At 38.2% G+C, this 16,016-nt stretch overlaps 1 protein-coding gene and 1 pseudogene across 1 annotated transcript in view; both read left to right on the forward strand.

The window, feature by feature from the left end:
• PTPN4 (protein tyrosine phosphatase non-receptor type 4) overlaps positions 1-16,016 on the forward strand; it is a 158,816-nt gene that overhangs the window by 107,652 nt on the left and 35,148 nt on the right. The window contains exons 13-14 of the mRNA XM_068967919.1: positions 3,656-3,781; positions 5,450-5,608. Of these exons, the coding sequence (XP_068824020.1) occupies positions 3,656-3,781; positions 5,450-5,608 (285 nt within the window). The remainder of the gene's footprint in view (positions 1-3,655; positions 3,782-5,449; positions 5,609-16,016) is intronic.
• On the forward strand, positions 6,311-12,469 carry LOC138075542 (tumor susceptibility gene 101 protein pseudogene; annotated as a pseudogene).

Genomic DNA, 16,016 nt, shown 5'->3' on the forward strand with positions numbered 1-16,016 from the left:
TTACACATATACAAATATTAATTCTTTTTCCATTTTGGTTATTACAGAATGTCGAACAGAACTCCTTGTGCTATATAGTAAGCCTTTCAGTTCAGTTCAGTTCAGTCCAGTTGAGTCGCTCAGTCGTATCTGACTCTTTGTGACCCCATGAATCACAGCACGCCAGGCCTCCCTGTCCATTACCAACTCCCACAGTTCACTCAAACTCATGTCCATCGAGTTGGTGATGCCATCCAGCCATCTCATCCTCTGTCGTCCCCTTCTCCTGCCCCCCAATCCCTCCCAGCATCAGGGTCTTTTCCAGTGAGTCAACTCTTCTCATGAGGTGGCCAAAGTATTGGAGTTTCAGCTTTAGCATCAGTCCTTCCAATCAACACCCAAGACTGATCTCCTTTAGGATGGACTGGTTGGATCTCCTTGCAGTCCAAGGGACTCTCAAGAGTCTTCTCCAACACCACAGTTCAAAAGCATCAATTCTTCAGTGCTCAGCCTTCTTCACAGTCCAACTCTCACATCCATACATGACCACAAGAAAAACCATAGGCTTGACTAGATAGACCTTTGTTGGCAAAGTAATATCTCTACTTTGAATATGCTATCTAGGTTGGTCATAACTTTTCTTCCAGGGAGTAAGCGTCTTTTAATGTCATGGCTGCAGTCACTATCTGCAGTGATTTTGGAGCCCCCCAAAATAAAGTCTGACACTGTTTCCACTGTTTCCCCATCTATTTCCCATGAAGTGATGGGACCAGATGCCATGATCTTCGTTTTCTGAATGTTGAGCTTTAAGCCAACTTTTTCACTCTCCTCTTTCACTTTCATCAAGAGGCTTTTTAGTTCCTCTTCACTTTCTGCCATAAGGATGGTATCATCTGCATATGTGAGGTTATTGTTGGTTATCTATTTAAATATAGCAGTGTGTACATATCAGTCCCAAACTCCCAATCTATCCCTGCCCCTCAGCTTTCCCCATTGATAACCATGTTTGTCCTGTAAGTCTTTGAGTCTGTTTCTGTTTTGTAAATGAGTTCATTTGTATCATTTTTTAAAGATTCCATGTGATAAGGGGTATTGTATGATACTTGCCTTTCTCTGTCTGACTTACGTCAGTTAGTAGTATGATCACTGGTCAGATAGTTCTTTGTTTTATATATACATCATTAAAGTGTGAAATTGTTTTAATTGGTTATCTTATAAAACAAATACGTAGTATTTAGTGACTGACAGAGCTAAAATTCCAATATGATGGGCCCCAAAGAAGTGTCATGTTCCTTTTGTTGCTGAAATTGTATGAATCCTCTTTGAAATAATAAGTCATCACTAGGATGGGGTTTTTATTAGTATTGTTTTAATGATCTTACTAGCTCTGAAAGACTAAGCTTTTCTGGGATTCTGGTAATCTGGTGCATATCTATCACAATACCCTGGAGGTTTTTAGCAATTATTTAATTATTTTGTTAGAGTATTAGAGAATTCTAGAACCCTTGCTCACTCCTTGGGATTTCAGTTGGCAGTATAAATAGATAGAAAAGGTTTCTCCTTAAACTTTTTATGTAATGTTGCTTTTTCAGCAATAATAAATATTAATTTATTTTTCTGATACATCAGTTCTTTGAATTCCTTCCAGACTTTTTCAATTGTCACATAATATCTAAGGAAAAAACAAAAAAATGTTCCCATGCAACAGAAAAATAAAGTGCCATGGTCAGAAAATAAATTTACCACATTGCAAACACTGATGAAGTGTGGTATTTTTTTCTCTGAAATTTCCACACTGAACAGGAAACATAGACAGCAAGCTTGAGTGGGTGGGTCTCTGAGGTTAAAACTGTTAATAAAATAAAATACTTTGAAATTTAGTTTTAAATGCAAAGCAGTTCCATCCATGTTTAGTTTATTAACAACAGTAAAGTGTTCTGATGCTTTACATTAGGTGAGTATAACTAGATTTTTTTTCCTCCTTCAAATAACTCTTTCCCTCCTTTAGAAAATGAAAATAGGTGATATCTGATTGTGGTTAGTGAACTCACTTAAACAGTTTACATTTTATAATCTAATATGTGAGTAATTATTTATTACAGTAAGAATTAGCATTAATAGAAAAGGTATAAATACTATTTATTGTAATAATCTTTATTTCAGTTTTAGAAAAATCTAATACATGAGATTATTTACTTTTTTGTGAATGATGAGGCAGACTAAATAGTATACCGAGTTATTTTCAAATCAGAAAATCCTGTAATTTAAACTCATGATAGTGGGAAGTGTTTGTGTTTAAATTACTTCAAATTCACTTATGAAAAGTGAAGTCTGAGTCAATGATTTTTTTTTTTGATTGATAACATTACTTCTCTTTTAGAAAACTTTCAGTGTTCTTAAGGAGATGTCAGTCAACTATATTTCAGTTTAAAAAAAAAAAGCAATGTCATTGTCCAATGTAAAAATTTTTGTCTATGAGTACATGAAATGATAGAGCATTTGTGTGGTTTGAATTCAGAAGTAAAGTTATTTGTGATTTAGTAAAATTAATAAACTAAAACATTGCACTGCAAATTTATATGCTCATAGGTCATTTCAGAAGGTAGGGAAGGACCTTAGGAGCATATATTTTACAAGTAAATTTAGGTATTTAGATGGAGAAGCCTAAGTGGTATGTCTAAAGGAAGGTCAAAGCTAGGATTGATGGTCCCCAGTCATTATTTTAATGTTTTCTACTATGTATGTAAATTTTCTTGGGTACTCTTGTTCAGTATTACCATGTTTTTAAAATCTGGTCTGTGTGCATCAGTGAATTTATTGCTGAAATATAAAACTACCTGAGTTTAGAAGATGATATAGTATGTGTTTTTATGTAATTTACTTAATTCATTACATTAATCTTCATATGACTCTCTGCATGTCAAAAAGCTAAGCATTTAAATAGATATCATATATGTTTCATAAACTTTGACCACTTTTTGAATTTGTATAACAAATGACTTCAATTGTTAATTTACCTAAAATTCTAAGGGTTTTTGTTCTCTGCAAAGATCACTTAGTCTTTTTATCACTATAGTAACTGACCATATAAAGTTAAGAAAACATATGCTGTGCCCCACCATGAGACAAAATAGTTAACTTTCTAAATGTTTCCTAAAGAAGAAAAAAATCCACTGGCCTACTGTATTTAAAAGGGGAAAATTTAAATAAATATACACAGCGTTTTTGTCCTGTCCTCATTGAGTCAGAGGATCAGGGTTTCAGTTTAAGGACACCCAGGAAATGATACGTTAGGAATTAAAGCATCCCAAGATAAGATTCACAGAAACTGTGGAAAAGAGACAGACAATGTCTATAATACTGATAGTATCCGGGAAAACTTGCTAACCAGCTGTTTCATTGTTTTTTTCTTTACCGTCCTTGCTTGTTTCTTTTTTCTCCTATTTCCTTATTCTCTTTCCTTCTTTTTCTTAGCCTTCTCTCTTCATATAAAGCAGATTTACTGTCTTAAGAAATTGTTTGGTAAATAGCCTCCAGATGCATTGATTTCTTACAAGTAAAAGCATTATGTTTACTCATCTAGACTGTAATCTATTAAGATGATTTCTAAAGTTTAGTACATAGTTTGGGGTTTAAAAATAAAAATTTTTACATATTATTTAAATTGTTACTCCAGATCCCCAAGTAAGCCCTTGGCACGGAAATTAATGGATTGGGAAGTAGTCAGCAGGAATTCACTATCTGATGACAGGTTAGAAACACAGAGCCTTCCATCACGATCTCCACCAGGAACGCCTAACCAGTAAGTACATCAGGAGTACGTTTTGCTAGGTTCTAAATTTTTGGCTGTATGTTTCCAGGGGCTGAACATCATAATATGTAAAATTTAAATAGTTCATTCAGGTATGATTGTCATTGCTCCAGGGCATTATTTTTCTTATCTTGGAACTCCCAGTGTAAGCAGAGCAGGAAATAAAAATGCTCACTTAACTACAAAGCTGACCTTCATAGTCAGGCTACTGACCAATAAATAAAGATCTCTTAGTAGACTTAAAATCTGGGGGTATGGTTGTTGATGACATAATCCTTTTCCTTGTGTGTCTCCAACACAGTTTCTAGGGGACCACATTACTTGAATATGCTAGGTGCTGTGATTTTCTTACTTAAGTTCCTACCCTGCTCTTGGGTTGCGACTGTGTTCTAGGAAACAGTGGTCTCCAGCTTCAGTTCCCACAGGCGCAGCCATAGCTCTGCTGAGGAGCACAGATATTCAGCAGTTTCTGTGAATATGTTTCATCCTAGCATTTCTGACAAAAGCTGGATGCTTCGGTGTAGGGAGTAATAATAATACACGTGTTCTGGCCAAAGATGTTATCTTAATTTTGTAGAGTTAACAGATGTGTTGTATTATATGTATGTGGTTAAGATAATGATAACAATATGAGTGTCAGTTGACTGTTGAGTGTCAGTTGAATTTGACCGTTAACCCAAAAAATATTTGAAGTTTGACATGGAATGTAATATTTAAAGAAGTTCCTTTGGACTTATTTTATGCACATTAATGTTCAGTAAATGTGCACTAAATCCTAAAAGTTGTTTTGCTAATGAGTGTCAGTTTAAGAGTAAATTTCTACTGTGTTAGATGTAAAGTATGGTCATAAACAGTTTTTTTCATAGCATGTTGTCTTCCTTACTACTAGAAACAAAATAGACTCAAAGTTTCTCAGTATTTTGCTAAGTTATCTTTCTTATAATAGACCGTGTATAAATTCAAAGGCTTGAATTCAACTTGCTTGAAGAAGATCCCGAACCTGGTCTCTTTTCCAGCCAGCCTTTCCTGTTTCCAGTATCCCTCTAAACAATTACAGAAAATTGTAGAAAACACAAGAAATTTAAACCAGACAATTGAATTAATTAATTGTCACTAACTCTGGTCAAAATTTCTGGTAATAAAACAATTTTAGGTATGATCTGAAAAAAATTTTTTTTTCCATAAATTTTAAAGTGACTACATCTCTTATGAGGATGGAACTATTGTGTTCAGTATCTCTATTCTTAGAAATTATAGAAAGCCCCATTTATAAATGAAAGAATTTATTAAAGGATTAAAAAAGAGTTCAGACCAAATATGAAAAGATATTTCTGAATTATTTATTCCTTTTATTTTGTAAATGCTGCTTAAGATGCAAATCTGTAGTGACTAAAACCCAGAAACATTAAGGTTGGTAGAGATAACAGATGATTGAAATAGATAAAATCCCCATGGCAGATTGCTAACTATAGCTCAGATCTTTGACTTACTGTGTTCTTTCTGTTTACCCCATACTGTCTTTGTCAGAGACTCAGCTTAGTAAAATGTGGTTAGTCTTAAAAACACACATCCACTTTCTAATGCAATCATATAATTAAGAAACTTGAAAATACTGAGGTAAAGCACATTTTCACTCAGTTTCTCTTCCTCTTCTCATAGTCGAAATTCTGCATTCACCCAAGAGGGAACCCGGTTGCGGCCATCTTCGGTGGGTCATCTGGTGGGCCACGTAGTCCACACTTCCCCAAGCGAGGCCTTTGGGAATCATCACTCTCCATCCTCCACACAAGCTAATAGCATTGTTTTGGAATCATCACCGTAAGCCTTTTTTTCATTTAGCTTCCTTCTTATAAATAATAATGCCCCAAATTATTTCATTTGAAATAATCTGGGAAATTATGGTATTTGATACAAGATTTTATTTGTACAATGTTTTAAAAAGTCATATATTTGTAAATGTGCTTATGTGTTCCTGAAGGTCTTGGTGGCCCCTCACTTCACAGAATCACTGTTGTTATCATTTTTGACTCTGTGTATACTTGAACTTGAGTTCATACTATTACATATTTCTGTAGTTTAATGTATCACTGTGGTCTGGCAGTAAGGTGATGAAAGGTAGACTTTTCTTAATATTTTTCAGGAAGGAAGCCATAGGAATAAATAGGCAGTATTGGGGGAAATTAAGTAGCAAGGGAAAAGATCACACTGACAATAAGTTCTAGAAAGCATGCATGTACCATTTCTAAAATTCATTTCTATCTCATTACAAACTGCGTAAATTAAACTTCATAACTCAGTATGTCAGTTTAATGCCAGCATGCTTACCTCATATTAATAGGCAGTTTCCTGATTTATTGGTTCATATAATGCAGTTAATTCATGTGGAAGTAAAAATACAGTGTACAAATTAGGAAAAAGATACTTTATAAGATAATAGATAAGATCTGTTAATTGTTGAGAAGGAAAAAGAGGTTTAAAATATAATGAAAGTAATCAGGGTTGAAGAAAGGGTGGGTCTAAATGATGGAAAGATGGAGAGCAGGTGGAGTGTTGTTCTCCAGGAAAGCCCGCCTGGTCCAGAGGAGGCACTGCTGTCCTCAGTGTGTGGCCACCGGGGAAGGCGGCCAAGCTGTCAAGACCACTGGGTGGTTAGTCTGGCTAATGTGGAGCTGCATGAAAGATTTTGACCGAGTATGTACTTTATAAAGGATGGAGGAATAGAAAGATACACACTGCACACCATGGAATGTGCCCTATGTGCACTGTGAATGGACGAGAGTTAAGATTGGTGGAAATTTATGTTTTATCACTTTAAAAATTATAACTGTAACCTTTTTGTTTGATTGTAAATAATAAGCAGGTATTTTCTACTTCTGAAACTTTAAGAAGTGTACAGTAATTAAGGATGTGATTGAAATGCCAACTGATTAAATTTTAGAATGACATGCTTTCAGCACATGAAAGCTGACCACATAGAGGAATGACAAAGCCCATCTCATTATAGACAGATCAGTGTCACTCCCGGGGCCTGACCACATGGTCTCAGTCTGGTTTTTGAAGGGCTGCTTTCATGGAGACACATACACATCTGCATACACATACAGTTGAGTATTTCCTTTTGTGAATTGTATAGAATCACAAATCCCCCAAATCACTTACCCTCTTCAGAATACCTTTGTTGTCTTTTCCTGACCTGAAATGGAAAAGCAGGTTTGGCATAGACTGGAACCATGCAGAGTGTTTGCTTCCCCTGCCCAGTCCACAAGAATTTCGGATGTTTCAGGCTTTCTCTTTGGATGTGTATTTTATGAAGCCTATATGTTTGTATTCAGTTTGAATCTATAACACTGCATCTGAAATTCGGCCAATTTAATGAGAGAGTTCTGAAAAGACAAGCATAATGGTAAACTAATAATAGTAACTAACATTAGTAGCTTACAATCAGTTTTTTTCATAAATTATCTCACTGTTCTACTCAGAGAACTCAATAAAATAGAAAAGATATATAACCCCACTTTATAGAAGAGAAAAAGCCACACATACAGCATTTGTTCCAAATTACAGAACTAAAACTCGGATTTTCTTACGTGAGCCAGTCTGTAGAACTTTGTAGAACTTCCTGGGCAAGGCTTTGTTGATTTTTTTTTTTTTCCATTTAGAGCAAATATTTTTCAACTTGGACTCCATAGATTTTAGTTTTACCTTGGTCAAATGTGAAAAGAGTTCCAGCAATATGTTGGATTAAGCACAGAGCATCTCAGAGTAGTGCATGGAAGTAGATGTTGAGCTAGCTCACCAGTTGCCTGGTTTTTGAATGAGTCCATGGGAATTAAGGTGAGTCTTGATTTGGGTCACTGGGTGAGCTTGCTCGCTTCACAGGAGAAAATGCTATTAACTCACAGGTGTGTTTATTGTAGAAACAAATAGGAGGCTGTTTTATTGCTTAGAATAAAGTTACCATTTAAAGGCAGGGGTGATTGAAACTACATCCTACCATTTCCTTCCTTTCATTAAATGTTCCACAGAAAATCAGACTATTTTTAGTTTGTAATTTTTCTAAGATAATCATTAGCCCTAAATTACTTGTAAAATACCTAACAGATTTTTGAAAAAATAAATTCACACCACAATACCGATAAGTAACAGGGAAGTTTGATTATTTCTAAAAAATAATTGGCAGAGCATGTGAATGGGAGATGGATAAATTTTATTTTTATTATGATACAGATTGCTAAAGGCTGTAATAGAGAACTGTTTTGACTGCAGAGTAAGCAAATGACATCACTGATGTTGTTGAAGCATTCATGAGGAAATTTAAAACTGACTGGACTGAAATAAGTCAGGAAAGTTTTTTACCCACTTGGCTTGATTGACAATTTTAACAACTCTTTTGCTGCTGTGTTAAAATATGCCTGTAACAGCAAAGTGCACTTAAGTATAATATTTTCATTTTTTGCTCTTCACATAACATTTTCCAAAATGTCCGAGTTTAAGATAAGCATATTATTGAAAGTTGGGCATTGGAACACTTGTAGAATTGCATTCCTGGCTCTCCTTTTTTCTTAACATCCAAAAGTTAAGACGGGTGGTAATTTGTCCATAAATTTTTTATGTGGATAAAATTTGAACAGTATGTGTTTCAAGTCCTTGTTCCCATCCAGCCCCCACTTTGGATCATTTTAGGCAAGTTATTGGTTTCAGATATATCAAAAACCTTTCCATTAGGAATATATTATCAATTAAAGTAAATATGGATGTTGTTAGAGCCCTGATCTTGTATTCTGTTCATTTTAAAGACAAACAGTTTCTGGTAGAATGTAAGATACTACCATTAAAAGCAGAATGGAATGAAAGAAAATAGTCATGTTCAGCATTTGCTCTGATAAGGTCTGTTGAAGCCTCAGATACTAGTAGATAGGAGGGTTGCTTAATGAAGACAGGTGGCACTAGTGATTGTAATTGAATGAGACAAGAGCTCCTGGTATGTGTCTTAGTTTTTGTCTGTCTTAAAAACTGGCTTCTGAGCAGCATTTCATTTGAAGAAAAGAGTCATGGTTTGCATGCATGCTAAGTTGCTTCAGTCATATCCAACTCTTTGTGGCTTCATGGACTGTAAGACTCAGGCTTCTGTGTCCATGGGTTCTCCAGATAAGAATACTGGAGTGGGTTGCCATGGCCTTCTCTAGGGGATCTTCCCAATCCAGGGATCGAACCTTGGTCTCTGGCAGGCGGATTCTTTACCGCTAGCACCACCTGGGAAGCCCATAAAGTTTGTGTACCATGTGTGCGTGCTGCAGGTTAAAAGAAACCCCTGATTTAAAATAAGTTTCCTCCTGCTTTTTGCAGTTGTTTTCTTTGAGGTGCAACTATAACTTAGTGTTAAGAGCACAAGCTCTGGATTCAGACTGGGTTTAAAATTTGGTTCCACCACTTCTAATTACGTGACCTTGGGTGAGTTATTTTGTCTCTGTAAGCCTTAGTTTCCTTGTCTGTAAAAGCAGGACGATCTTATCTACCTCATAGGACTGCTGTGAACGTTTAATGAGATGCTTATTAGTAGTTCAGCAGAGGAAAATGTACTTAGTATATGTTAATTATAATAAATACAAATACATCTTTCATTTAATTGGGGGAGGGTATATACCAGTAGCTTTTAAGTATATTATCAACCCTTTGTCTGTCTGCATGTCTGAAGTATGGATGTTCGGTTGAACACAATGAGGAATTCCCCAAATTCTCAACTTCATTATTCAGTTCCTAATCACCAGAGACTGCAGATTTCATAATCATCAAATGTTAAATCTAGTTCCCTGAGCTATTCTCTCCTAGACTGCCCCATTCCAGTCGTGTCTAATGAGTCACTGTGTTTTTGTCCTACCTCTTCAATTCCTTTTGACTAGTCCTCAAAGCTTTGCTTTCCCTCTGCTTCTCTGAACTATTGGCACTGATCACTTTGCCTGCAGGCTCAGTGTAACCCAGCTCCCATGCCATTCTTGATCCAGTCTAGCCTGCAAATACTCAACTGCTCTAGGACAAGGAAATAAAAAAACGAAAGAGGGTTTGATGTACGAGTATTAAGCCACAGGGCCTCAGAGGATTCACCATGTGAGATGCTGTACCTGTGAGAGCAGGACTAAGTGCAGGTATAGGCTGTTTCACTGAAGTATGATTACCTGCCATCCAGCTCTGGCAAAAGTCTCCAGGACTTGCATTTGGAAGCGAAGGTCGGAGACTTAGAGTTTGGTTGAAACCAGAAATCTCAGGTCTGGCACCTTGCTTCTGGAGTAGATGCCTAGTGATAAAACAATATGACATTTTCAAGTGTATTCTTCTGTTAATCATATCTTATGGAGAAAGAAATGGCAGTCCACACCAGTATTCTTGCCCAGAGAATCCCAAGGACAGAGGGGCTCAGCAGGCTACGGCTCATGGGGTCACAAGAGTCGGGCATGACTTAGCGACTAAACCACCACCACCAATCATATCCTGGGGAGTTTCTAAACACTTGAATTGTCTTGAGCATAAATTAGTAATCAGTTTGAAATGGTGTTTACTTTGAAATACTCTAAATGTTACTAAATTAGCCAAAATATCAAGAAGCCTGAATTTTGAACCAGAATTTTATCTGTATCTCACAGAAGTATGGCAAGGGTAAATGCCTAATGAAGACAGGTGACACTAGTGATTGTAATTGAATGAGACAAGAGCTCCTGGTGTGTATCTAAGAAAATAAGAGTTTTAATGAAAAAGGAGCCATCATTTCTGTTAAGTTTGTATTAGTGTCTACCAAGAGTATGGTTTTTGTTTTCTACTCTTAACTTAGAATAAACTTTTATATGTATGAAAGATGTATTGGTACGGTTAAACTTTGGGCAGCTTTTTTTTTTTTCTACAGTTTTCAGGGTTTATCCTGTTCATTTTTCTTTTTTATGAGTAATTATAATAATCTCTTTGGGATTATATTTTCTTTACTGTCTGTATGACCAGTTTTTTCCCCAGCTCCCATACTTAAAGCCAACTGATTACTTCTACTTGTAAGACCCCAGCCACACCCTGATCCCTCTTCTTACTTTGTTCCTGTTTCCCAAGTCCTGTCTAAACTACCTGATAGTAGATGCTGGTCTTCCTTTAAGTTATAGGTCCCTTCTTTCAGATGCTAGCTGTTATTCCTTGTGGGGCTTCATTCCACTACACTGCCTGGTTGTCCTTCCAGAGTATGTGATGTCTCTTCATTCTGTTTTCCTTGGCAGTTTTTGTTTGTTTTTGTTTTGTCCTAGAAATAGAAGCTTTTTAAAGAACTGGCCTATTTCATGATATTATTTCAAATGTATTATAATTTTAAATTACAATACATGGTTTACCTATGAAAGTCATCTTCCGGTGGAGGCCAACTTCCTGTTGCTAGAGGGAGGGTGGGAGTGGGGCGGCTGGCTCGTCCATGTGTGGTTGTGTGGGGTGGCCTGGGGCGGCCCTGGAGTGGCTGATCCTCTGCCTGCAGGGACCAGAGTCACGAGGCGGCTGCCACGGTGGTGTCGAAGAGCCAGCTCAAGAAAATGGTGTCCAAGTACAAATACAGAGACCTAACTGTATGTGAAACTGTTAACGTTATTACTTTATACAAAGATCTCAAACCTGTATTGGATTCATACGTTTTTAATGACGGCAATTCCAGAGAACTAATGAACCTTACTGGCACAATTCCTGTGCCTTATAGAAGTAATACATATAGTATTCCAATCTGCCTGTGGCTGCTGGACACAAATCCATATAATCCCCCTATCTGTTTCATTAAGCCTACTAGCTCAATGACTATTAAAACGGGAAAGCATGTGGATGCTAATGGTAAGATATATCTTCCTTATCTACATGAATGGAAGCACCCACAGTCAGACTTATTGGAGCTTATTCAAGTCATGATTGTGGTGTTTGGAGATGAATCTCCAGTCTTCTCTCGTCCTACTATTTCAGCATCCTATCCACCATACCAGGCAGTAGAGCCATCAAATACTTCCTCCGTGCCAGGTCTGCCAAGTGGGATTTCTGCATACCCATCCGGGTACCCTCCCAATCCCAGTGGTTACCCAGGCTGTCCTTACCGACCTGGTGGTCAGTATCCTGCCACAACAAGTTCCTAGTACCCTTCCCAGCCTCCTGTGACCACTTTTGGTCCCAGTAGGGATGGCACAATCAGTGAGGACACTATCCGAGCCTCTCTCATCTCAGTGGTCAGTGACAGACTGAGATGGCGGATGAAGGAGGAAATGGATCGTGCCCAGGCAGAATTCAGTGCCTTGAAATGAATAGAGGAAGACCTGAAGAAAGGTCACCAGAAACTCAAAGAGATGGTTACCCGTTTAGATCAAGAAGTAGCTGAGGTTGATAAAAACATAGAACTTTTGAGAAAGAACTCAGTTCTCCTCTGGAGAAAATGGAAAATCAGTCTGAAAACAATGATATTGATGAAGTTGTCATTCCCACAGCCCCACTATACAAACAGATCCTAAATCTGTATGCAGAGGAAAATGCTATTGAAGACACCTGGGAGAAGCTTTGAGGCGGGGAGTAATAGACCTAGACATCTTCCTAAAGCATGTGCGTCTTCTGTCCCATAAACAGTTCCAGCTGAGGGCACTAATGCAGAAAGCAAGAGAGACTACTGGTCTCAGTGACCTCTACTGACTTCCCTGATACCAGATGGAGATTGAACTCTTCTAAAGTATTCTTTTCTTCTCTTCCTTTCTCTTATATCAGTGAAGTGAAGTGAAGTCGCTCAGTCGTGTCCGACTCTTTGTGACCCCATGGGGTGTAGCCTATCAGGCTCCTCTGTCCGTGGGATTTTCCAGACAAGAGTGCTGGAGTGAATTGCCATTTCCTTCTCCAGGGTACCTTCCCGACCCAGGAATCGAATCCATGTCTCCCACATTGCAGGCAGACACTTTACCGTCTGAGCCACCAGGGAAGTCACCTTAATTCAGTAGGTGCCCCCCCAAAAAAAGTTTACAGAGGATAGAAAGTGCATTAATAAAAGCCAGTCTTTACCAAAAGAAAACAGAAAACATATTATTGCAGTTTATCATTCAAGTGTAAAATATTTTGAATCAATAATATGTTTTCTGTTTTCTTTTGGTAAAGACTGGCTTTTATTAATGCACTTTCTATCCTCTGTAAACTTTTTTTGTGCTGAATGTTGGGACTGACTACGCTAAATAAAATTTGTTGCATTAAAAAATGTCATCTTCCTAGATAATTGTTTAAGTAATAGATTGACTGCATGTAATACTTCTACATTAAATATGAACATGGGAGTTATTTCTTAAAATAAGATGAGTTAATATGGGTATGTTTTTAAAATGTAATTGATAGCTTTTGCCCAGAATAAGAATTTTAGGAGTCTGTATTTATATTCTTGACTGCTTTTATACACTGTAGAAAGATAGGTAGGTAGAAAGAAAGAAAGAAGAGAGAGTGAATGTTTGGTTATTGAAGTTGAAAAAACAGAAAGGGTAATTGCTGCCAGGATTACTGGGAGAGCACATAATTAGTGAAAGTTCCCCAGACCATTCTGCAATAAATCAGACTTGTGGAGAGCCTGTCTCACTCTCTGTGAAGTTACTTTAACAAAAAAGTAACAAAACAATGAAAGAAGACAGATAGTCCTATCCTGAATCCAAAATTGTATTGTCTTTTCCTCTCCGAGATCTTGCCTAGTCCTTCCAGCCTGCACTGTATTCTCCTTACCTTTTCTTTAGAGTTCGACTCAAATCCCAACTCAGGCCAGTATACTTAAACTCTCTTCCTTCCTGTGTCTTCCTGCAGACTCTGAATAAGTAAAGGAGAAGGTACAGTCAGACACCTACCAGAGTGTGGGTGGGATTCACGTGGACTGGAATGCCCATGGTCACCTAAAAGCAGCAGCTATCACTTGGCTTTGTTCAGTTGTTAACAACTTGTAATGCTAGTCCATTTTTTCCAGAGCTTCCAAGTTTTTCATTCTGGAAATCCAGATACATAATTTTTTAAATGTAGTCAACTCACAGTTTTACAGTGAAAAGGCCAAATGTCTGTAGCTAAAGTTGGCCCAGAAGCCATGAATTTGCAGCCACTGTTCTTGGACAATGATTTCTAATCAAAACGAGTGTTAGTTGTTTAGTCGTGTTTGACTGTTTGCGACCCAATGGACTGTAGCCTGCCCAGCTCCTCTGTTCATGGAATTCTCCAGGCAAGAAGACTGGAGTGGGTTGCCACTTCCTTCTCTAGGTACTAATCAAAAGCACATAATAAAAATCATGTCTGTAGTTTTTTGGACTGTATACCCCTAGTCTCTAATCCCAGAAATGCGGATTCATCAATGAGCAGAATGTCCCATGTTGTCAGTGTGTCAGCGCTGTCCCCTCTTGTAACTGAGTGCTGCCACCGTGATGCCCCTGCCCACCAGGCATGGCTCACTTAGACACCGTGCTGCCTATCAGGCTTACATTTGTCCCTGTTGTTTGTCTTGGCACTATGTTTAGACAGCTGAACCAAGGATAAAGATAGTTGCTCTGACTCCATTCCCACCTGATCTTAACCCTGTAGTCTTGCCAAGACCTTTAGTTTTAATATGAAATGCTTCCCAGGTGTGACAGCCATACGCAAAACTAAAAAAAAAGCTTCTCTTCACCTTCCCCTCATGGTTACACTTGGTCCTAAAGAAGAGATGAGACCTATTGATTAATCCATGTGAAGTCCAATGACTTCTGGTTTTCCTGAGGTGTTGGAGTATTTTAATCAACTGCCTTTTAGAAATTTCATATCTGAGGCTCTGCCGAGGGTTGCCTATAGTTACCTGTCCTAATCCCCTACAGCAGGCCATGGTGGAAGCACACATCTCTATTGTAATCTGTGAGGACATTTTCTTGGACCACCAGCCCTTGAATGTATTGGATCTTAGAGGCTTGAGTTCTTGGCAGTTGAAATTAGCAGAATAAAAACTAGTATATCTGGGACCTGGAGTCTCTAGCCATCAAGATAGACCTCAGAGAAGCTTTTTGCTGAAATGGGGAGATATGCTGTCTGATGCGGTCTTTATAGACTTAGCAGAATTTAGAGCATTTTGAGCCCTGAAGTCTTCCACGTAGACTGCTGAGTGGTTGTTATTGTGTATTTAGCGAGTATAATTTATACTAGATTAAAAGAGCTATATTTTCTCTTAGGAGAAGTTAGATCATTCAGTGTTAATCCTGGCTCACTACCTTGGCACTAAGCAGGTTTTAGTATCAGTACCATATCTACCAGGTGTCTAGCAGCAAGTCTCTCAGTAAGTTCATAGCTTCTCTACCAATAGCAGCATATCTCCAAGAGCCACTCTGGCAATAACCTCTGTGTCAATTATCTTGGGCCAAATTATGCCATGGTAGCAGATTCTCCCCATAACGTACAACAAGGGTTCTTTCTTCCTTACATTCCGTATACTCACGGATCACCTGTGGCTCTGCTCTATGTCATGGTCATTTAAGGCTCAGACTGATAGCAGCCCCTGTTGGGACATGGCTGGTTTCCTGCCTGAGGGAAGAGAGAAACACAAACACAAATATTCCCTTCAGAAGAGACTACTCATATTTCATTGGCCAGAGCACATCATACAGCCAGTCCTGATGTCAGCCAGGGAGGACTGAAGGGTACAGTTCTGCTGCTTGCAGGCCTGTAGATGTGCCTTTAGCATCTATCTGTACTCTGTCCTAATTACCACAGCAGCAGCCATGAGGTTGAGACAGCAGCTGTCAACTCTCTCACCTGTCCTTAGGCAGTGGGATAAAAATTCTTTTATTTCCCCAAAGGATCTTCTGCTACCTCTGAGATAAATAAAAACCCCACTGATGGTCAGTTTTCCCCTTCCGGGTCCCTTCAAGTCCAGGACTTCTATGGACACAGGCTTTCTGGGGTCCAAGTTGAACCACTGGTTCCCCCTTCTGGCCTTTGTGAAAAACTCACCTTTTACTGCATACAGTGTGCTCCTTCCTAAAAGGTGTATTTTTAACCTTGAGGTTTCCCCTGTCAGACTCAGCTCATCTGCTCCTGCTGCTTCTGCCTCAGGTGTCTGCTTTCTAATGTTAATTGGGTTTTTGCATCCTCACCTAAAATCAGGTTTTCCCACACTGTGTTCTCCAGTTTTGTCTCCTCAGTGAACTCAGCACTCCTACCCATTGTGTTCATCACTTCCATAAATTGCATTTTATTTCCAAATAAA

The sequence above is a fragment of the Capricornis sumatraensis genome, chromosome 3 (genome assembly GCF_032405125.1).
Source record: "Capricornis sumatraensis isolate serow.1 chromosome 3, serow.2, whole genome shotgun sequence".
Taxonomy (NCBI): Eukaryota; Metazoa; Chordata; class Mammalia; order Artiodactyla; family Bovidae; genus Capricornis; species Capricornis sumatraensis.